Source organism: Galeopterus variegatus, unplaced genomic scaffold, assembly GCF_000696425.1.
Source record: "Galeopterus variegatus unplaced genomic scaffold, G_variegatus-3.0.2 Scaffold153, whole genome shotgun sequence".
NCBI classification, from domain to species: Eukaryota; Metazoa; Chordata; class Mammalia; order Dermoptera; family Cynocephalidae; genus Galeopterus; species Galeopterus variegatus.
In genome coordinates this window covers 823,027-846,231 of record NW_007726264.1, presented here as the reverse complement: position 1 = coordinate 846,231, position 23,205 = coordinate 823,027, and the positions used below count along the sequence as shown (strand labels likewise).

The following is a 23,205-nucleotide window of genomic DNA, read 5'->3' as shown; positions in this document are numbered from 1 at the left end:
AGTTTCTAGTGCCAGTGAGATTCAGGTAAATCTGATAACCCTGCTCTTAAATGCTAGACTTGTACACTTAATCATCTGTTCAGTATATTCATTTGAGTGTTCCAACAGGCTCAACATGCCCTAAACTGAACTCATCATTTTCCCCCAGCCTTTGCCTCCTCCTTTTGTCTATTTCTTTGAATGCTACCATCATCCACCCAGTGGTCCATGCAAAAAACCAAGATACATACAAACCTCACCTCTCCTTTATTACCTCCAACACACAATCCCAACAGGCAGTAGCCTATTCTACTTCCTGAATATGTCTTCATTTTATTTACCTTTTCCCGTTCCCATTATCTCTACCTTTGTTCAGGCCACGATACTCTCACCTGGACTGTGGCAAAAGACTCTATGGCAAAAGACTTCTAATTGGTCTCTGTCTCTAATCTTCTCAGCAACCTGACCAAAACCAACTCAGGATCAGATTTAAACTCTTTAGCAAGAAGCATAAAGTCCTTCAAGACCTGGTTCCTCCTTACCTCTTCAGGTGCCCGTGGCTCATTAAACTTCATTATTCTGGATCTCTGCATTCTCTCAATACCCTTTCATCTCTCTTATCTCTAATCCCATGTACATCACCTGGATAAGTCACACTAGATCCAGAAAGCCTTCTCTGACTACCTTTTTGGTACCTTCTCATCCTAGTATTTATCTTGAAGTGTTTGAATTGACTGTTTACTTGTCATTTCCGTCACTGATAGGTGGATTCCTTGAAAGCAAGGACTTTGTCATCATTATAGCCCCATCAGTTATAACTGCTTAGTATATACTAAGTGCTTATCAGGTATTTGATGAATGAAATTAACTCATGCTGGAAAGGAGCAATAAAACATAGTTACCAAATGCCTGAACTTTTACCTTCATTTAGGGAAATCTCTAAGAACTATTCAGGCTTTCTATTTCCTAACTGGCCTTTTAAAGGTTTTTAGAGTTCTCATTGTACACTGACATATGCCAAGCACTACATGTGAATTATCTTATTTAATCTTCACAACTCTCTGACTAGGTATTATTTCAGCCATAGTACAAGCGAGGAAACAGAAGCACAAAGGTATTGAGGTAACCTCCTGAGGGTCCCACAGCTAGTAAGTGGTAGATGGAGACTGACCTCAAACCCAGGCAGCTTGTCTTAAGCCCATTCTCTTTACCACTTTGAAATACTGCATCCTTCTGAAAATAATTTTCTATCCAGGTGAAAACAGGAAAATATTTCATTTTTCCACTTAGATTTTCCTCTTGCTTACCAAAATTCCTGAAGAGACAACCAGTGCTTGTATTTTTATTAAACCTCTTTTAAAAGCCTGCTGATAATGCAAGTTAATTTCAATTGTATTGTTAACGTAAGATTTAGGATGGCATATATTAGACTATACATGCTGGTGCCTACAGCCCTCTGGACAGTCACATTAAAGGTAACACAATTGTTGTATACATATTAAGCATTTAGATACTTGCTGAATTTAACTACAATGGTACAGTATATAATAGTCTCTGTGAGGCAATCTCTACTATAGCTTGAATTTCATTAATTTACTCATTCAATGCTGTTTAATAAGGAACAATACTGCTCTATGACTTTACCAGTTTAAAATGTAAGAATATCTCTTAGACAAAATTCAAAGCTTTTGGGTACTTTTGGTTAATACTTTTTAGTGAAAATTTTATTTGAATGAAAACTACCAGTACTCATCCAAATGATATCCCATTGTTAATGAAAGATACTTGAAGTTTAACTCCTCAAATAATTTTTTCTAGATAAAAATTAATTTTGCACCATTAGGAAGCAACCAGCTAAAACCAAATAATGTCACATTCTCAGAAAAACAATCTAGTTTCTCCAACAAACCAATGACAGTGGGAGACGGAGGATGGTGGGGAGAAGTGGTGATGATAGGGGGCCGACTGCAGAATTAGAGTCTTAGACAAAATTAGGAGACACAACTGAAGCCTCTGCATTGACTTCATTTGGATCCTAATTTGAATAAACCAACTATAAAAAGGCATTATTGAGATAATAATGGATATCTAAATATGGATCAGATATCAGAATATTAAATAACTTTTTGGGGGTTTGATAATGGCAAGATGGTTATGTTAAAAAAAAAACTATCAGGTTTGCATGCTGAAATATGCACACGTGAAATTCATCAAAAGTTAACTAGAAAACATTTAAGTTTCAAGATAAAAGTGTATATATGTTTAATTTTATTTGCATAGTATAAGAAAAGAAATTTTTAAAGCTTAATCAGCAACTTGGTTTACTTGTGCATAGTGTTCAATTACTCTGACATACCTTGCATGAGTTTCGAAGTTTTTGTCTTTCCTTTTTAATGGCTTTTTTCTGGATATCCTTTTCCTTCTTTGCCAATAATGCTTGCTGTCTAACTTCTTCTTCTTCCTTCTCCTTAGCCAACCGAGCAGCTTCTAATTCAGCTTGTCTTTGCTTTTAAAATTTTAATAAGGAAATTAGAATTTCTAAACACTATATAATCTTATTCAAAAAGTTCAGTCTTTTAATAAATTAAAAAATTTAAAAGATGACATGTCAACTTATTGAAGACTGAAGGTTGAACTGGGAAAGGCAGCTAGTAAAAGTTCTACATACATTTATTAGGAAATGTAAAACTGAGGGCTGGCCTTTTGGCTCAGTTGGTTACAGTGCAGTGTTATAACACCAAGGTCAATGGTTGAGATTCCCATACCACCAGCCGCCAAAAAAACAAAAACAAGTCAAATGGTTTTAAAAAAGAAAATGTAAAACAGACATATTAGAAGTAAGCATAGTATTACAGAAATTTATATAACATTATGTTTTTGCTCAGTAAGAATTTGCTGGTAAAGAAGATCAATCATACCAACTTGTCATGACTCATTCATACTAGCACCCAATTCTTTGCTTCCAGATTACAGTTTTTAAAAAAATAAATCTGAAGATTAAAGATTTTATGAACACTTGAAGTCCAATTTCATCAAAAGTCATCTTACTTTTTCTTTAGCTTCTTGCTCCTTCCGTTTTGCTTCTGCTTTTGCTTTCTTTTCTGCTTCTTTCTTGGCTTTTTCTTCCTCCTTAAATTTTTTTATCCTTGGATCACAGCTATATGCATTGTCTACCAAAAAAAAGTTGATCTTTTGAATTTCCAATATTTAATTAAAGAACTTTAAAAAAATCAAATTATACTTACCAACTAATGTTCTTATTCTGTTCATTTCTTCTTTTTTTCTTTGTGCCCTTGTTGCTCTGTTCTGTTTTTCAATCCATCTCCTCTCATCACGACTACAGAACAAAGTATTGAGAACAAACTACTGTTTATAGACAGTATGACAGGAAAATGTAATACTTTATAAATTTAGATGTGAATAATGTCTTAGAAGGTTAAAATGCTTTGTCATTACTAACATTAAAGGGTGATTCTATTTAGAATTAATTTTGATTAATTAATCCTTTTAGACATTCATGTCAAAAGAAATTTCCCTACACATGGGGAAAACTAAAATAAAACCTAGGTTAAGCAACCAGAAGAAAAAGAATTTGCTGAATTGAGCTATTTTGACAATGACATTCTTTGGCAATTTCTTAAGTGTACCCTAGCCAATTATTGATTTGGCTCCATCTGGCTTAACTTGTGATGAAGGATTTCAAAATATCAAAACTTATTTATTTATTTATTTTTTCCTTTTTGTCTTTTTTACTGACCGGTAACGGGATCACAACCCTCGGTGTCGCGCCCGTACCGAGGACCGGCAACGGGATCGCAACCCTCAGTGTTGCGCCTGCACTGCGCTCAGCCACTGAGCAGGAACCGGTCTCCACATGGGATCCGAACCCTCGGTGGGAGCGCCGCCACGCTCCCAAGTGGCGCACTCTCCAGTGCGCCACCGGGCCGGCCCTCAAAACTTATTTTAAAAGATTATAAAAAAAAAAGAAAATAGGGCTGGCCCGGTGGCGCACTCGGTAGAGTGCGGCGCTCCCGCCGAGGGTTCGGATCCCATATAGAGACCGGTCCGCTCACTGGTTGAGCGTGGTGCAGGCGCGAGACCGAGGGTTGCGATCCTGTTGCCGGTCGTGGTACGGGCGCGACACCGAGGGTTGCGATCCCGTTACCGGTCACGAAAAAAGACAAAAAGGAAAAAAAAAAAAGAAAATATATGTGGCATATTTTTACATCATCGCAAATACCAAAGAACCAAATAAGTTTCTTCCTTTATTAATGATTTACATACATACCATTCGGCTTTTTCTTTTTCTTCTTCATCTAAATAAGAAAATTCTCTCCAAGAATCAAAATTATACCTAATACAGACAGGAATAAAATAAAATCAAGACAGAAGCAATTCAAAATAATTTCCTTCTAAAATTAAGTTAGATGCATATAATTTTAAAAAACAGCAATGCAAGTGGATGAATTTGTTTTAATTCCCTTCCCTCCCTTTTGATACTGAACTAACACTATGCTCAAGTCTTTGTCGTTGTCTTCTCTTTTTAAAGACACTGCCATTTGACATGAAAATCCAAAATACACACATCACCGCTAAGTCAAAATCACACCTCCCTATCTCTTTTCTGTTAGGTTTCTCTCTTGCCTAGGACTTATTAAAGTTTTCCCTGCCTTCACTTTAGTCTGTAAAGTCTTAAGGTAACTTTAGCAGTGTTTATGTTATCTCTGGTTTGCATCTTCTGAAGGTAAAAGTAACTACAACTGATAGGACTAAATCTTGTCATTTTTGTTTTACAGTGATTTTATGTTTATGTATTTATTAGACATTTAATGAGAAAACACAGCACATATGAAATGGCCAGTAAATATTGTCTTTATTAGTGAATTGTCACAGACAAATAGCACTCTCCCTACTTATGCACTTTTAATAGAAAGATAGCTAAATGAAAATGTTTTTTATGGCATTCAAATGACTCCCCAATTTTCATTTTCTACCACTGTAGTGTGCTCGATCTCTAGAAATCTCATGAACAGAAAACAGACTGAAAAAACTGTAAAAGCCTGAATATCACATAGGAGATATACAGCATTATGTGAAAACTTTTATTCATTTCTGAACAGTTTTTGTTCAGTAAAGGTTCTGCAATTCACACATTGCTCAATTAATTTATAAACAATTAAGTATTTATTGAATACTTAGCCTTTTAAAAAATGACAGCGTCATAGAAATAGTGTATTCACTTACCAGAAAGAATAAAATGCATCTACGTCTTCGAATGATGAATTCATATCACCAAATTTAGGGACATTTTTTTTATTTGACCATCTGAAATATTAGAAAAAAAATTCAACTCAAAAATTTTGTACAAAATTTCAACAACCTAATTTATTAAAAACAACAGTTTTTACTGATCCCCTCTGACCTCCCTCCCCTACAACCAAAAGATGGAGCTGAAAGGTCAGCAGTGGTGTGTTAAACAATGCAGCTGTGATAAAAGTAAGGACAAAGGTGGACTGGGGTTGGGGGAGAAACAACAGAATAGTCTTCTAACCATCAGGTTATTTTTAGTTTTATAAAATACAATTATGTAGCAGCTGCCAGGTAGCCTAGGAAAAATAGCAGCTGGCCCCTTTTCCCAAGCTCACTTACTCTTGCCCCAAAACAGGCAGCACAGAAGTAACCAGTAGGCTTACCTACACTTTTCAAAAATGTTAATATTCACAGAGGGAACAGATTTTCACCCACTCATCACCACCACCTCCCCACTTACAGCCAGACTTCTAGGCTCAGCACTTCATCTATGACCTCTGAAAAGGACCCTGAGGCTGATACTGACCCATATTTTCTACCCTATGAAACTATTACACAAAAAATATACTACACCCTTTTATACCTTCAGCACTGTTATGAAACACATGTGAATAGAAAGGGTGGAATGGAGGAAGTACTAGGCTGCACCAAACCACTTATCAAAGTGGTTTTCAAACTTGGCTGCTGGACTGGCAGGTTAGCTCAGCTGGTTAGAGCACGGTGCTGATAACAACAAGGTTCAGTGTTCGATCCCCGTAAGTCAAATTTGGATGCGTAATAGAATCACCTGGGAGCATTAAAAATCCCTACAGGTATTTAAACCGATAAATCAGAATCTCTTCAGATGGAACTTGGGCATCAAAAGTTTTTCAAGCTCTCCAGGTGGTTCCAATGTGCAGCCAAGATGTGCTTTAATGGAACCTACCAATGCATATCGAACCAAAAATGTAGCATAAAGTATACACTATTTTAAAACAGACTTTAATGAAATAAATTATATACATTTTAATCTTAATTATAAACCATCCTGTCAGAGAAGCCCTGTGATAATCAGATGCTCAAAAAAAGGAACAAAAGCTTTTCTCAACTGATAATGAGCAAAATAGAGTAGTGTCCCCATTGATAAAGGGGAAGCAAAAGAATGGTAAAATACTGTCACCTAAGTATCAGTATCATGCTATACAAAGCCAGATATTGTTCTTTCTCCCAAAGGAAATTTACAAGAAAACATCCCATTAGACACTTGCATACTGTTGGTGGGATTGTAAACCAGTATAGCCATTATGGAAAACAGTATCGAGTTTCCTCAAAAATTACAAATAGAACCACCCACTACTGGATGTATATGCCCAATGGAAATGAAGTCACTATGTCAGAGATATTTGCACTTCCATGGTCACTGCAGCATAATTTACAATAGCCAAGATATGGAATAAACCTAATTGTCCAACAATGGTTGAATGGAAAAAAAAATTGTGGTATATATACACAATGGAATACTGTTCAGCCATAAAAAAAAGAATGAAATCCTGTCATTTGCAGCATCATGAATGGACTTGGAGGACATTATGTCAAGTAAGCCAGGCAGAGAGGGACAAATACTATATGAACTCACTCATATACAGAATCTAGAAAAAAAAAAGTTGATAGAGGCAGAGTGCAGAACGGTGGTTACCAGAGACTAGAGGGTGGGAAGAGTGGGAGGACAGGGAAAGGTTGGCCAATAGGTACAAAATTACAATTAGATAGGAGGAATAAGTTCTGATGTTCCATTGTACAGTAGGGTGACTACGGCTAATAGTTCAGTTTTGTATATTATGTAACAGCCAGAGGAAAGGCTTTTGAATATTTTCACCACAAAGAAATGATAAATGCATGAGATGACTGATACATTAACTACCCTGACCTGATTATTATACAACATATGTGTATCAAAACATCAGACTACACCCCATAAGTATATACAATTACAATGTGTCAATTAAAAAAAAGAATCCTGTAAGTTGTAAAGGAATTTCACTATGGAAAGGTAAAACTTCTGTTTAGAGGCAAAATAAATGAGAATAGTAAATTCCCAAGAAGGATTCAATACCGTGAAGAAGGAGGAGGAGGAAGAGACAATGGAAATATTCTGTAGAAAAAACTATTAGGAAAAAAGCAGAAGCCTGGAAGACTACAAGAAGCAAGCCAATAGAGTATTATGATCAAAAGGGGAGGCCTTAACTCACCTGGAATTCCTTTCAAACACTGGGGCAAACACTTCGAAGAAATTGTCCTTTGCTTCACTTTTAGAAGGAACTGAGTTATCAAAAGTAGGATCTACACTGTTAAATGCTCGTCTTTTCACTGGATCAGATAACATTTCATAAGCTGAGAAAAAAATTATAAAATTACATTACCATGACTTTACCTATTTTTTCCCTATGAGAAAACATTGCCCCCTCTTTAAAAAAGTTATTAATTTTCATATTTAAAAATTTTTTGTGTTTGTGATGGGGGGGATTTAATTTAGGTAACAACAGCTCTGGCACTACTGGATATAACTGCACTCCACTCCTTCTTTAAGTATTTCTTGTCAAGTCATTTGTCTTAATTGTCTTATACAAGTGACAAACCAATAGTTAAATAATCACCCCTCAAGAAAGTACATGACTCTGGGCTAAAAGAAACAGCTAGAAAATAAACTGTTAGATCCTACAGTTGTAAAAGATCAAAAGATCTTAGGCTTCTTGAGCACTGTGAAGAATGGGCCAAGAACAGTAAGTTTGAAAGGTGTGTATACACTTTTTAAAAAATTAGCATACAAACGTACACACATTTATGGAAATGTTTAGAAATAGTGGTTACCTATATTAATTTGCTTAATGAGAATATGGCTATGTATATAGCAAAAAATAGCTGTGGAGTCTGTACTATGATATAATCATCTTGACTACAAAAACGTCTGAGAAACAATTTATTACCAACAAAGCATATAAAATGGAGAAAGATCTTAGTATTCTCATGAAATACAACACTTACATGAATTAACTATAGGATGAGATTATGGTAAGAATCACTTGGAGGTCTGTTACAATACAGATTCTAATCAGTAGGTAGGGGCAGGGCCTGAGATTCAGCATTTCTAACAGGCAGCCAGGGTTGCTGATGCTGCTGGTGGGGGGAACTTGACTTTGTGTAGTGAGGCTTACTACAGATGTAACTGAAAATGTTCTAAAATTTCATGGGATAGTTAAATGACCTACAGTATACATAAGAAACCCAATCCTAGCAACTAATAAATAATAATTACTCCTAGAAATTCCTGACTCTAAAGTATTTGCTTACCTTTAGTTATGCAAGTGAAATAGTCATTATCGCCTTCTTTTATTGGTTCACCAGCTGCTTTCCGTTTGTCTGGGTGATGTTTTAAAACCATTGCTTTATCTACAAAATGAGTTAGACTTAGATAATTTGTCACTTTAGGCATCAAAACTAAAAATAAAGATGAGATAAATACAGACGAGTTCTAAAATCAAAATGCTAATTTAAGAGTCTTTTCTCCCACAGTAAAATATATGCTTATTAAACATGGAAATTGTAGAGAAACTGAAAGAAGTATTTTAAGAATTAGCCAAAGTGCCAGCACCCAAAGACAATTACTGTTAATATCTTGGTGTATTTCCAAATAGACATTTTTTACTTAAGAATATGCTTTAAAAAACTTAGGTTTAATTATTATCATATATACAAACTTATATTCTGTTTTCAACTTCTTACAGCATTTGCATTTCCCATGTTTTTTGCACTCTTCCAAAATTTTTTTTAGTGACTGCTTTGTAAAGTTTCAAGTAAATTTACCATAATTTATGCAAGTATTTCTCTATTCTTGAATATTTGGATCATTTCCAATTTTTCACTTTTATAAATAATGTCAATTTGAATAATTTTGAATAGAAGTATTTTTCCTTATTAAGGATTCTTTCTTCTTAGAATATATTCACGGAAATGAAATTAGTGAATGAAAATGGCAGTACAAGCTCCTTTCCAAAAGTTATACTACTTCTATGTAAACATCCTTTTTACCATAGCCTTACCAGCACTGGGTCTAATTATTTAAACTTTGTGATAATCATTGGCACTCAACACTTTTTTGTTTCTATCTTTCATCCTTTGTCTATGGAGGAATTAAATAATCAGACCCAGTGCTGATGAGGCTGTGGTGAAAAGGATGTTCACATAGGAATATGAAGTAATATAACTTTTGGAAAGGAGCTTGTTCTGCCATTTTCATTCACTAATTTCATTTCTAATATATTTGATGTTAACTTCCAAAAACTAATAATTTTTGCGTATTTTTCTTTCATCTAGCCACTTCAGTCAACTCTTTTTGGTTTTCTAGGTAGATACTATATTACCGACAAATAATAGATTTCTTTCCTTATTTCCAGTTGTTATCTTATTTAATGACTTACTCCATTAACTCAAACTCCCAAAATAACATAAAAAATAATAGGCAGGTTAGTTTCCTCCCTGGATTTTAGTGGTAAAAGTGCTAATGCCACATAGTTAAAAGTTTGCTGGCTGTGGGCCTGAAATACTTATCAAAGTAGGATATTAACTGCATTTCTTTTCAAAGTATTTATCAAAAAGGAATGGGTATTAAATTGTATTCCACGCACTTTCACAATCTCCTTCGGAAATCACATAGATTTATTAATAATATTATCTAAACTACAGATTCTGCTACATTAATATATTTCCTAAACTGGATTCCTGAGACAAATTCTGCTTGTTCATGAGCATTATTATTCTTTTAATGTACTGCTAAATTCAACTTGCTACTTCTTTAACTGGGATTTGTTTTTTTGAGCTCTCTTTGCTAGGTTTTCATACATGAATTACATTAACTTTACAAAATGAATTGTTCAGTTTATGTCAGCATGAGAATTTTTAATTCCTTTAACATTTGAAATAATTCTCCTGAAAAACTGGGCTGTGGAGGATACTAACATTTATAAAACAAATGTATTTTACAGGGCCTAGCTTCCAAAGTCCTGTAGTTTCAGGTATAACCTAACTTTTTAGAATTACATATAGAAATGTTAAGCTTGCAAAAGACAGGAAACTTTCCCAGGCTAAAGTCTTTTTGTAGATAAAGAATTGTAACACAGCAAAATTGCTGGCTCAAGGACAGATGTCCTTGGTTAACCTACTGATTCATATGTTAAGAAAGTTGCTTGATTGTTGTGTAAAAACACTAAGGATATTGCTGTAGGAAAAAAGTGTTTGCTAAGAACAAGCTTTTGTTGCTGGATCGACTTACTCTTTTACAAATTGCATTATGAAATGTCACTGTTTATCTCACTGATGTTACTAGTTTCCATTTGTTAAAACTATACTTAGCCATAATTCTGCCCATATCCTTGTGTTCTTTGTAATGATTAAATCAACTGAATTTTCTTGTGAAACTTACTTGTCTTTACAATAAAAGGGAGAGGCTAACTTTGAATTGGGGCTGTCACATTCAGTTTTCTCCTCCTAATGGGGAAATTACTGAAGTGCAGTCCTTCCGGGCCTCTCAATGCATACATAGTGCTTTGAGTAATCACATAATTCTTTTTTACATCTCCATTAAACAAGGGGAAGTATAACACTGGGCCTAAAAACAGTTTAGGTAACTTTAAACTTTGGTAACATTAAAAATTCCTTCCTCAATTTTATCAACAATTTCAAATTCACTGCATACAGTAGTGGTCTTAAGAATATCTTCCATAATGGTTTTCATCTTTTGTGTATTTCACTATGTTTTTTATTCTTATAAAACCCATTTTGGGAAATTGTTTCACCTTTTTGTTTTCTTCCCCCACCTTCCTTACTGCTATTCTTCTAAACATGTGAATTGAATGCCTACTTTATTTTTTCCCCTCTTTAATACAATTTTTATTTCTGTCTAGGCCCAAAAGGGTATATTGAATTTCCAAAGTGATTTCTTTTATGGTCATTTAATCATATCTATGTTATTCAACTGAGATAAAATTTACATAGAATAAAATGGTCAGACTTTAAGTATTCAGTTCAATGAGTTTTGACAATTGTTTACATACGTATAGCTACCACCCTAAAGAAAATATAGGCCATTTCCATCACCCATAGAGTTCCCTTATGCCCTTTTCCAGTCAATTCCTATCTTCATCACCTGGGGCAACCACTTTCTGATTTCTCACCACAGATTCTTTTTGCATGTTCTTGAACTTCATGTAGACAAAACCTATAGTACGTCTTTATGTCTGGCTTCTTTTGCTCAACATCATGAATTAAGATTCATCACGTGAGACACAAATAATGCTTTTATGTGTATCAGTAAATTGTTCTTTCTTTTTTAATTGCTGAGTAGTATTACATTGTACCAAAATACAGCAGTTTGTTCATCTATTTTTCTGTTGTTGAACATCTGGGTGGTTTCCACCTTCTGGATTTTTTTTTTTTTTCTTTTTTTGGTGGCTGGCTGGTATGAGTATCCAAACCCTTGACCTTGGTGTTACAACACCACTCTCTAACCAACTGAACCACTAGGCCAGTCCTAGTTTCTGGATATTTTGAATAAGGCTGCTATGAACATTTTTGTAGAAATCTTTTTATGGGCATATTACACTTCGTCATTTCTACATACAATGAAAGGGTTCAGAAACTGACAAATACATTTTTGTTTTTTTGAGTTCTAAGATCTTTCTACTACTTAAGTGTTATCAGTTTCTCTACTAACACTGGAGAAGACACATTTTCGCATTTTAGCTGGTTTAAACAGAAAAGGAATTTATTAAAGATTTAGTTAGCTCACAGAATCTCCATGAGAACAAAACTGTCAGGCTTAGAGGCTCAAGAACCAAATCATGCTGGACAATTTGGAAGCATGATGACCTGCTACTGTGGGCACAATCATACTGCAGATATGGAGCACAAGCTATGACCACTGTCAGGGCAGCCAGTGAAAATTCTAAGTTTCTCTTCGCAGTGCTCTTCCACTCTTGCCAGCAAAAGGGATTTTGTGCAGCACAGCCCAGCTTACATTGTTCTTCTTTGAACTCCATGTGTGTTGATTAATGAAATCTAAGTCACATGCCTACAAACACTCTCAATCTCAAGACATAAATCTTTTAAAAAATCAGGTAAGTTCTCTTCTTTATTTGCAATTATTGTTTCTGTTACATTTATTCTGCTTTCTTCTTCAGGGAAATCTAGCATCTTTTTATTCTTTCCTTCTGAATCTTGGGAACATTCCTCAAGGTTGTCCTCTGCTTTGTGTTTTCTAAATATACATCAACCTTTGTAATTTTAAATTCTGCTCTTAGGTTTGTAGTTTCCAAGTAATCTGTACTTACTTTTCCCTGTTCTCTTTCTGCAATGCCTACCCTGCCCCCAATAAACAGTGTCTTCATAAAGAGGTGATGTCTCAGTTTTTTGTTGGATAGTCTCTTCTTACACTGCACTGTTTTTCTCTACACTGATTTTACTGCCTAGTCATCTTTATCCTCCCATGTCTATTAGAGGGTCCTTACTGTTTTATACTCTGTCCCTGGTGAGGGGGTGTGGGGGGTGGGGGGCTGGGAATGGACATAAGATGTTACCCAATTTAAAAAAAATAAGGTAAACTCAGCCAAAGAACATCATCAGTTTTAAAAAGAAACAAAGGTAATTTAGGAACAGCTATCATAAGTTTACTGAAATTTCAACAACTTTCCTCTCCTTTTCTCTCCCTGACAAAAGACAGTTTCTGAGGTGTTTTGAAGGTACAATAGCAAACAGGCTTTTTTGTACATTCATGTTGCTATTGTTATAAAAAGTCTCTTAATTTTTAAGAAGCCTGATATGAAAGTTTTCAGTTTAAGATATCACAAATAAATTATTACATCTAGAAAATTCAAATTACCAAAGACTTTATTTTCATGCAAACTATATCAAACTTACATGCATCAGTTGCCAGAGTGGTGACTTTTACTACAAAAACAGAATTACATAAGTAATTTAAATACCACCCCTTAGTAGTCAAGTACTTTCTCTTAACTCAGGGTTCAACTTTTCTAGCAATTTATTCTTTTCAGATAATGCAGAGAAGGGAAAAAAGAACATTTACTTTATTCACCCTTAACTGACTTCCTAATTTTTGTTGTAGCTATTAAAAATATGTTAAACAAAAATAAAACTCATTTTTTGTGTTTGTAATAGGATGCAAGAACTCTAAAGATCTCAAATGCTATCAGACTTACATTTTTTTCCCCTTTTTTTTGTCTTTTTTTCATGACCGGTAACGGGATAGCAACCCTCGGTGTCACGCCCGCACCGCGACCAGCAACAGGATCGCAACCCTCGGTGTCGTGTCCGCACCGCGCTCAACCAGTGAGCGGACCGGCCTCTATATGGGATCCGAACCCTCAGCGGGAGCGCCACTGCACTCCCAAGCGCCGCCCTCTACTGAGTGCGCCACCGGGCCGGCCCTGGACTTACATTTTTATTAGGTTGGTGCTAATTATAAATTTGCAAATACTAACTATGCATTTTAACTTTTGGACTAGACTTTCAGAAAGCTGTAAGTAGTAACTGTTTATTTTATAGTGACAGAGGTAAGAGGATGACAATTTACTTCTGAATAAATACTGATAGCATATTCAACAAAGGTAGCAGAGAGTGAATTGCAATTCCCCTTACTGTTAACAACCTCTGCACTGGTGTTGCAAAATTTTTGGCTACAGAATATTCAAAAAATTAATTTCTATTATGCCAATAATGAGCAGACTCAACAGAAGCAAATGTATGTTTCTCTCATTTTTAATCTTTAGACAGAATTCCTTCTCCTTTAAACACCAACTATTTTCATAGTTCTAAATCACATCTAATTCTTTCACAAATGTGAGGGTTAACTTTAGGTATCAATTACACTAAATTAAGGAATACACAGAAACCTAGAAAAACATTATTTTTGGGTGTATCTATGAGGGTGTTTCCAGAAGAGATTGACATGTGAGCCTGATTGGACACGGGGTAGGAAAGATCTACCCTCAATATGGGTGGGCACCATCCAATCCTCTGGGGCCTGGAGAAAATAAAAATGGAGGAGAAGGAGAATCTCTTTGTCTCTACCCGCTGGAGCTGGGATACACTCATCTCTCCTGTCCATGGACATCCAAACTCAAGACTTCAGCCTTTGGGTTCCAGGACTTACACCAGCAGCACTCCCGGCTCTCAGGCATTTGGCCTTGGACTGAGAATCACACTATTGGCTTTTCTGGTTCTGAGGCTTCTGGACTTGGACTGAACCACGCTATCAGCATCCAGTTTGCAGATGGCCTATCGTGGGACTCCTCAGCCTTCACAATCTCATAAAGTAATTCTCCTAATAAATCCCCTCTCACATATTCACATACATATCCTACTGGCTCTCTCTGGAGAACCTTGACTAATACAACAAATTTATATGTATCAAGACATACTTGGTATTTGTATGCTATCTTTTCATATAGTAAAACTTTGTAAAGACTTTTCCAAGGCTAATAAATTTTCCTGGCTTTTATGTATACTGCCAACAACTATACATATGCACTAATACATGCTTTATCTAAAATTATTCCAGCCTTTTAAGAAATGTAATAGATCTAAATCTGATAAATTCCTTTACTTTGTTAAAAAACCTTTCCTGTGACTGCTAAATGTAAGGATTAATGGGGAAAACTTTGTCTCAACTAATATTTTTCAACATGATATAGTTCTTGTTCAGCCATTTTCCTCCAAGTACAATACTTTCTCTTCCTGACTGGCTGACTCCCTACTCCTTTTCCATATGGCCACAATCTTACCTCCTCTGACCTCAATATCCATTCTCTAGTGTGGAGGGCAGAACATTCTCCTAAGACAAAACACAGAAAACTGATCACCTTCACCTCTTTCATTAAACTTTACTAATCAGGTGAACCGAATGTTTTTGTAAGGAATTACATCCACAAGAATGCATTTAGAAGCATCAAGGAATGGTGTTTTATGAGACATATGAAGCCCAGATTACCAACATTCTTTCCCCCCACCCCCCATTTTTAACCTTGTTAATGAAAACAACAATGGAGCATCAGAACTCTTTCTTGAGCAGGATAGAAGGTGGTATCAACAAAGGTATGACCTAAGATCACAAAATAACACCAAAAACCCTAAGTAACAAGGCAGCTTCCACTAAGTGCTGCTGCCCATACTTTTAAAGAGAGGTGAAATATTATTTTTTAAAAGATTACCATTGCGAGAATGTTCTTTATCTAGACACACATACACGTACTCCCTGACTTCTTATCCCTAATGGGAAAATCCATACATGAAACTGTTTTTTTCCTGCCTCTGAAGGTAAAGGAGAACATGGTTTTACATTGATATGACAATATAATGCATGCTATTAAATGTCGAGTTATGACTATAGACAATGATTCTGCATATCCTTTCAAAAGGATAACATTTCCGGGCCGGCTCGTGGCTCACTCGGGAGAGTGCGGTGCTGATAACACCAAGGACCCGGGTTCGGGTCCCGTATAGGGATGGCCGGTTTGCTCACTGGCTGAGCGTGGTGCTGACAACACCAAGTCAAGGGTTAAGATCCCCTTACCGGTCATCTTTTAAAAAAAAAAAGGATAACATTTCCTACACCAGAGATTTTATTATTTCGAAGTAACTAAATACTTACGAGCTGCTTTGATCTGTCTCTGTGTAGCTTTGTATCTTACATGGCCAAGTCCAAGAACTGCATAATGATCTTGATTCTGATAAACACACAAAGGGGAGTCAAGTTTGAAATGGAGCAATATATCTCATCCCTTATGTTCTGAAACCCTAAAACAGTTTTTCTCAAAGTGACACTTCCATAACAGGAGTCCACTGAGAGGCTCTGTATAAAACGGGTTCTGCGGTCATGTAAATTTGGGAAATGTGAACTACTGTACAGCCTGCGTATAAGCCTAAAAAAGGCTCTGAGAAATCCTGCAATTAAAAAACAAACAAGAAAACAAAAACCTGTTAAAACCAAACATTTTCCCAACTTACTTGACCAAAGTACCCTTTTTTCTCTTAATGCCCATTAATATCCTATGGGCCATCCTTAAATCAAGGTATAGCCAGGAACATTTCAGAACTGAAGGGAGCATTACAGTAGCCCCAGTAGGTTGGGCCAGTGGACAATGACAGCGTAAGACTAGGAGCCATATGAAATAAAGAAGGTAGGTAAGGGGCTGGCTGGTTGGCTCAACTGGGAGATTGTGGTGCTGATGACACCAAGATCAAGGGTTCAGATTCCCTTACTGGCCAGCCACCAAACAAGCAAACAAGAAAAGGTAGGTTGGATGGAAATTTTGAGAAACCAAAGGATGAGGCTTCTCTGGAGAGGAAGTGTCTGCTTACATTTCTGCTTTGGTTAACTTCCTAATGAATTTATAAGTCAAGGTAGCAACTGGAGTGAAGGTTCCTTACAAAACTCAAATGGTGTTACTTTGTCATGGAGAATGAGATCAGCTATTGAAGTGGGTCACTTTTCCACTCTGTAAGATGATTATTTCATAACGTCTATCCTCTAATCTTTCCTCAAACCTCACACATACTTCTCCACCCTCTAGGTAATAGCTTTGCCTCTTGCTTAACTAAAAGTCTTCTCAGGATTAGCATCTTTCAGCTATCTCCTAATTTCAACTGGATTATTCTCATCAATATTAAAGATGCTCAGGCCGGCCCGTGGCTCACTCGGGAGAGTGCGTTGCTGATAACACCAAGGCCTCGGGTTCGGATCCCATATAGGGATGGCCGGTTCGCTCACTGGCTGAGCGTGGTGCTGACAACACCAAGTCAAGGGTTAAGATCCCCTTACCGGTCATCTTTTAAAAAAAAAAAAAAAAAAAAAATTAAAGATGCTCTGTAATCTCTTATCTTTGAAAACACTTCCAAGACCCCTTTCCAGTTACTGCCTGATAGCTCTGTCAAGAGTTAAACTTTCTGAAAGAGCTGTCCATACAACGTTCTTACCCTGTCTCGCATTCCTTTTTCAACCCACTCCAAACTAAGTGCTATGAAACTGTTTTCTTCAGTATTAATTTCCACTCTCACTTGACTTCAACTTCCAGTGGCAACACAGCTAACTCCTTCCTTGAAACATTATCTCCCTCTAGAGTTTCTATGAATCCACTCTTTGTTTTCCTCCCACCTTCCGTAGCTCTTTTCAGCCACCTTTACTGGCTTCTTGATAACCTTCAAAGCTCAGTCCTGGAGTTTCCTTCTCTCACTCTTTGCTTTGGTCCTAGGTGATCTCGTTCAATCCTGGGCTATAACATGGTACCGTGTATATGCTGACAACTCCCCAACTAACCCTACTGCAGACCTCTCCTCTGAGCTCCAGATGTACATAGCACCTTCATCTCTCTAACCTCCTGGCCTATCATCCTCTTCCTTGGTCACCCATTTCCAAACACAAGACTGGTGTTTCAGTTCACTGAAGATGCCAAGCTGTTTCTGATATAAGGGCCTAACATGCTATTCTCCCTACCTGGCACATTCTTCCCCCACTCTTCATGTGGCTGCCATCTTCTTCTTCTCCAGATCTCAGCTTAGATCTCACCACCTTATTTAAAATAGAAAACTTTCTCCCCCATTTCCACTTTTTTTGTTATTGTTCCCTCTAGAGTGCTTAAAAATTGTCAGTGCTTAAAACTCCCCAATGGCTTTCCATTGACTACTACTCCTCACCCATCCCTCATTCACTCTGTTCCTGCCACTTGCCTTCTTTCAGTGTCTGGCACATCCAAACTTCTTTTGCTGGTGCATCAGCTCTCTGCATAGAATGCTATTCTCTCTGATTTTGCAAATTGTTCAGGTTTTATCTTAAATGTTAACTCTGCAGGCCTTCCTCATCTACTCAACTTAAAATAGTGGCCTGGACACTCTATCACACCCTATTCCAATTCTTTGCCCAGCACTTACTGGCCACATGTTCTTGATTGTTTACTTACTCTGTCTGCTATGTGGGAACAGTGATATTGTTTTGTTCAGCACAGTATCTTTAGCCCCTAGAACACTGTCTGACATTATAGTAGGTGCTTGATCCATATCTGATGAATGAAACAATTAACTGAACTAGTGAATGAAACCTGCTATGCTACCTTACTCTGCTGTTATCTACTCCTTTCTACACCAAAGACCTTCTCCATTCTTTCATCCTTTTCTCTATTGAAGATCTCTACATTCTCCAATTATGTTTTCTACCAATCCTGCCTTCTCCTAAAGTTACTGTTTTTTCTTTACAACCCAGCTTTTTTGGGGTGGTGGGGTGGGGGGAGGGGTGCTGGCCAGTATGGGGATCCAAACCTTGACCTTGCTGTTACAAGGCTGCACTCTTACCAACTGAGTTTACTGGTCAACTTCTAACCCAGCTTTGAAAGAGACTATTTTACATTTGGGTCTACATTTCATCACCTTCTAATCACTCTTCAACCCACAGCATCTCTTGCCTTCCCAATCATATTACTGGAACTGCTTTCAGTGAGGTCACCTAAACTTGTTGGCCAAATCCGGTGGCTTTTTTTACAGTCATTTTTCATGTTATGTGATTGACCTCTCTCTGAAGCAGTGACACTGTTGACTGTTTTTTCATTCTTCAGACCTCCTCCTCCCTGTTTCTGGAAGAGTATAGTGATGTTTAATAAGCCTTTGTTAAACTAACAAATGTCTTTTTCCTTGTTTTCTTTCTATTTATTTCACTCTTCTTAGTATCCTTTGCTGTTTCTCCTCCTCTTCCTATTACTTAAATATCCATGCTCCTCAGTGTTCAGTAGTTTTTTTAAAAAATTGATGTCAACAATAGTAGGAGAATCAGCTAACACTTTCTGAGTGCTTTTTACATATGCCTTACCTCATTTAATCCTTGAAAAAACCTGTGAGATGGGAATTCTTATCATCCACTATTTGTTCAGCATTTATTATGTGCCAAGCACTAAGTTAGGGCTTTGTATGCATCATTTCTTTAATCCTCACTGTAATCCTCTGAGCTGTTAACAATCTCATTGCACCAACAAGGGAAATGAGGTACAGAAATGTTCAGTAACTTTTCCAAGATCCCAGCACACTAAACGGCAAGCCAAATTTGAATTCAGGCACTCTAATTCCACAGCGTTCACATTTAAGTACTATATTAGTGCCTACTTAAGCATTATAATACCTGTTTGTCTATATTTTCTTCCTGGCTGATGTCATTCAATTCCTCATGGCCTCAACTACTATTTGCCAATGACTTCAAAATGTCTTTGGCTCTAACCTCTTTTCAGAGTCCAGACCAATTTCCAAACATCTGCTAAACAATTTTATCAGTATAGTACTAGAGCCTCAATTCTGACATAGCCAAACTTGAACACAAACAGCACTCTCCACATACTTCCTTATCTGGATCCCAGTGTTGGTTACTGACATCACACTGTAGCAGGTCACTCAAGCCAGAATGCTGGCAGACCTTCTGCATACCTCTCCTTCTCTTCTGCCACACAGCCAAGGTCACCAAGGCCTATAAATTTTATCTTAAAAAAAAAAAAGCAAATCTGTCCCCCCTTCCTCAAAACCAAGACACAAATTTAGTTCAAGTCTTCATTCACAGGCTTGGATTAGTACACTTGCCCTATAACACTAAACTATTCACTTCCCCTCCATTCCTGTCCCCCTTTCAAGCAATCTTCTCTATTGTCAGGAGAATTCGTTTTCTAAAAATAGCTTAGAAACTTTTGATGACTTCCCATTGCTCCCAAAATAAACTTTTAGTTCCTTCCTTAGCATGGCATAAAAAGGACACAACAGTTTGGTCTACAGCCAGTTTCAGAACTAATGTCTCACCACCATCCCTCATGTACCCTACTCTACTCTTCTTTAAGGCCTGCAGAGGTGATAGTATATTTTATTCCTTTTTGTCTTTGCATTTCTCTATTCCTTCTTCCCAGAATGCCTTTTCTCCCTTCTCTGCTTCAACAACAGCCACTTATCCTTTTAAGACCACCTCAAACGCAATCTTTTCTGTGACATGATTTCTCCAGCAGAAATAGTACCCTATGGCTAGTGTTAGCCTACTCAGTTTAGCAATAAACAGGTGCTCAATTACTGTTATCTTGTTGAAACATCTTAAACATGGTTTATTAGTGGAAAACACATGGGAAAATTGCTGATGTCTAACAAAGTATCCGACTGAACAAAAGATTCAGATATTAAATACCTTCCAGTCTTTGGGATCAAGTGTTTTCAGCATGGGAAACTCTTCCAACTGCAATTCTTCATCTTCTGATTCTTCTGATAACTCTTTCTTATCCTCCAGTTCCTGAAAAGAGGCAGAAGCATTTCTGTTTCTCCTCTTAACAAAAGCTTCAAACCATCTTCCCACAGGTTCAACTTGACAAAGTGTAGAGGCTGTGACTGAAAGTGTTAAGAGAGGCTTCAATGTATTGCATGGAATAAATCTGTTTCGAGGCAATAAATTTTCTCAAGAAATAAGTTCAAAACAATAATACCATCAGAATATAATTTAAAAACCACCAGTGAAGAAAATAATTGCAGTTATCCAGTTTACATGAGGGTTAGCAAGAAATTTTCATTTCCTAGTCTATACAGAGTATTCAGTAAACCTCTTCCAGTTATGTGACAAAATAAAACATTTAGCAATGTCAACAATAATCAGTACCATTCTGGTTATATAAGAGGAAGGTGAGAAACAGAAAGAAATGTAAACTGCTTTACTTTTGGACCAATAATTGTACCAAAGCAATAAGAAATGATAAACTGTCATCAAGAGCTAGCTTCATCAAAAACAATCTACAACCAACTCAAACTTTATCTTATTAAAATCTTTAATTGAAATAGATCTTAAGAATTTTAAGTATTCACTAGCAGTGATTTGTTCCAAAAGACAATTTTCCAAGCAACAAATGGTGACTTAATAATGCAGCTGTGCTGTAGTTGAACAAGCTCTGGATCTGAAACCAAAAGCTGTGGGTTTAGTTTAGGTTTGACAATTAGTGGCTATGTATCCTAAAGTGATTCAGATATGTCTTCAACAGTAAAATGAGAATAATACCTATCTAAGTCAGTTCCTAAGAAGACTGAATGAGAAACCATAAAAGCACATTGAAAATCACAAACTGTTGTAGAAAAGTAAGGCATTACCTATTCCTGGGAAGTGGGGATAAATCACAGATTTATATTAGCAATTCAAAAAAAGTAATCTGTGTCAGGGAAAAAAATGAACTTCTTAATTTTAATTTCATAGTCCACTTAAGCAAAAAGGTTTTTTCTGCCCAGTAATGAATAACTCATCTAAAAGTTTTCCCTCGTACCTAACGACCACAGTTGAAGTGGTGTGGGAAATTAAGATTTCCTCCACCTTACACAGGAGAGGATTCAAACACTATGTCCGAAGCCGGCCCGTGGCTCACTCGGTAGAGTGCGGTGCTGATAACGCCAAGGCCACAGGTTCGGATCCTATATAGGGATGGCCGGTTTGCTCACTGGCTGAGCGTGGTGCTGACAAACACTATGTCCGAGAAGTACTACCAGCATAGTGTGGGTTTGACTTTTAAGAACATAGCCTTTCACATCTTTTCCTCTAGTAGTAAGATTACACACAGAATACACACATGCAACACGTGACATGGTGTACGTTCGAATTCACATTCAACAAGCGCCTGTGTAAGTGGCTATGGGAATCAATGTAGATCGCTGAGACTGGAGTCCTTAAGTTTACAATACCCACAACTGTCCTGAGCATAAATCTAAGAACCTACAGCAGCAAGATGTTTCACTTGTAATGACTGCCTTTAAAAGTCTATCTACGTAGACCTTTCCAGGAGGTCTTTTAACATTGAGAATAAGAAGCGTCTGAAATCTGACATTTAAAAAACAAAGCCTGAACAAACGTAGAGAGGGAGAATGGTGTTTAATAGAGCGCTAGTAACAAGGCTTTGTACGACCCCAGCACGTGGGCTGCTCGCTGAGGACTACGTCTCCTGTCCGTAGCCAAGGAGATGCTTACGGGAACCTTTCTGGGATACCGGAGTGTTTGGTCCTGAAGTGCTCAGCCCGATCCATGAGTCAGCAGCCGCGACAGGAGAAAGCAACCATAGGGGCATAAGGCAGACGCCCCTCACCCTCCTTCCTTTCAATCTTGGGTAGGATTACTTTATAGTAGGGAACACGAGGGTACTCGTCACGTCCCCACACGTTCCAGAGCTAGTCGCCAGGGTCAAGGGTACAGAGATCCCGGGGTCGCTAAGACGGAGGACTGAGGCAGGGGCGGCTGAGGCGGGACGGAGCCAGGATTGGGTGGGCACTTACCAGAGGTCAGAGCGTGGGTGATTGCGGTGCCCTGGTCGTCCGGGGCGCTCGGCAGCAGCAGCATGATGGCACCGGGGCTAGCCTCGCGGACGCCGCGGTTCCCGTCCCGGGCAAAAGGCGCTTAGCGTCCCCTCCGGCTCTGCCTTCCAGTCCGAGCCTCGCGCCTTCGCTCTACGACGCCCAGGAACCGGCGCATGGAGACGACCAATAAGCACTTCCGGGATCGACCCTTCTTGGAGCGGTTGCCAATCCCTCCCCCACCCACCCCCGCCAACGTGTGCAGCAGCTTAGTCCCTCTGACTTGGATCCGGCTGGAGACCAAGGCGTGCGAGAGAACGATTCCTAGACTCATCAGTTCCCCTGTGAAAAGCATTATTTTCCTCATCGATGTGGAATACGTAGAACATGACTTTTAAAAGCAGCTCCTTTTCTATTCTTTTTAAGTTTCTACTACTTTAAATATTAGTCCGAACCTAACCACTGATTTTTCCAGTAGCTATACTTGTATGAATAAAAAATGATAAAAGGTGTATGAACTAGTATCGACAATGAATAGTATACATA

The 23,205-nt window shown here is 37.5% G+C and overlaps 1 protein-coding gene across 2 annotated transcripts in view; it reads right to left on the bottom strand.

Moving 5' to 3' along the window:
• Nucleotides 1–22,846, bottom strand: part of DNAJC2 (DnaJ (Hsp40) homolog, subfamily C, member 2) — a 29,550-nt gene extending 6,704 nt beyond the window's left edge. The window contains exons 1-10 of one of the 2 annotated variants that reach the window (XM_008592298.1): nt 22,642–22,846; nt 20,531–20,727; nt 15,986–16,061; nt 8,617–8,715; nt 7,518–7,659; nt 5,224–5,304; nt 4,268–4,333; nt 3,225–3,316; nt 3,028–3,149; nt 2,336–2,485 (exon numbers count right to left, since the gene is read on the bottom strand). In XM_008592298.1, coding sequence (XP_008590520.1) covers nt 2,336–2,485; nt 3,028–3,149; nt 3,225–3,316; nt 4,268–4,333; nt 5,224–5,304; nt 7,518–7,659; nt 8,617–8,715; nt 15,986–16,061; nt 20,531–20,727; nt 22,642–22,705 — 1,089 coding nt within the window. In that variant the 5' untranslated portion in view covers nt 22,706–22,846. The remainder of the gene's footprint in view (nt 1–2,335; nt 2,486–3,027; nt 3,150–3,224; nt 3,317–4,267; nt 4,334–5,223; nt 5,305–7,517; nt 7,660–8,616; nt 8,716–15,985; nt 16,062–20,530; nt 20,728–22,641) is intronic. The other variant, XM_008592306.1, reaches the window with a different exon arrangement.
• Nucleotides 22,847–23,205: the final 359 nt, after the last annotated feature.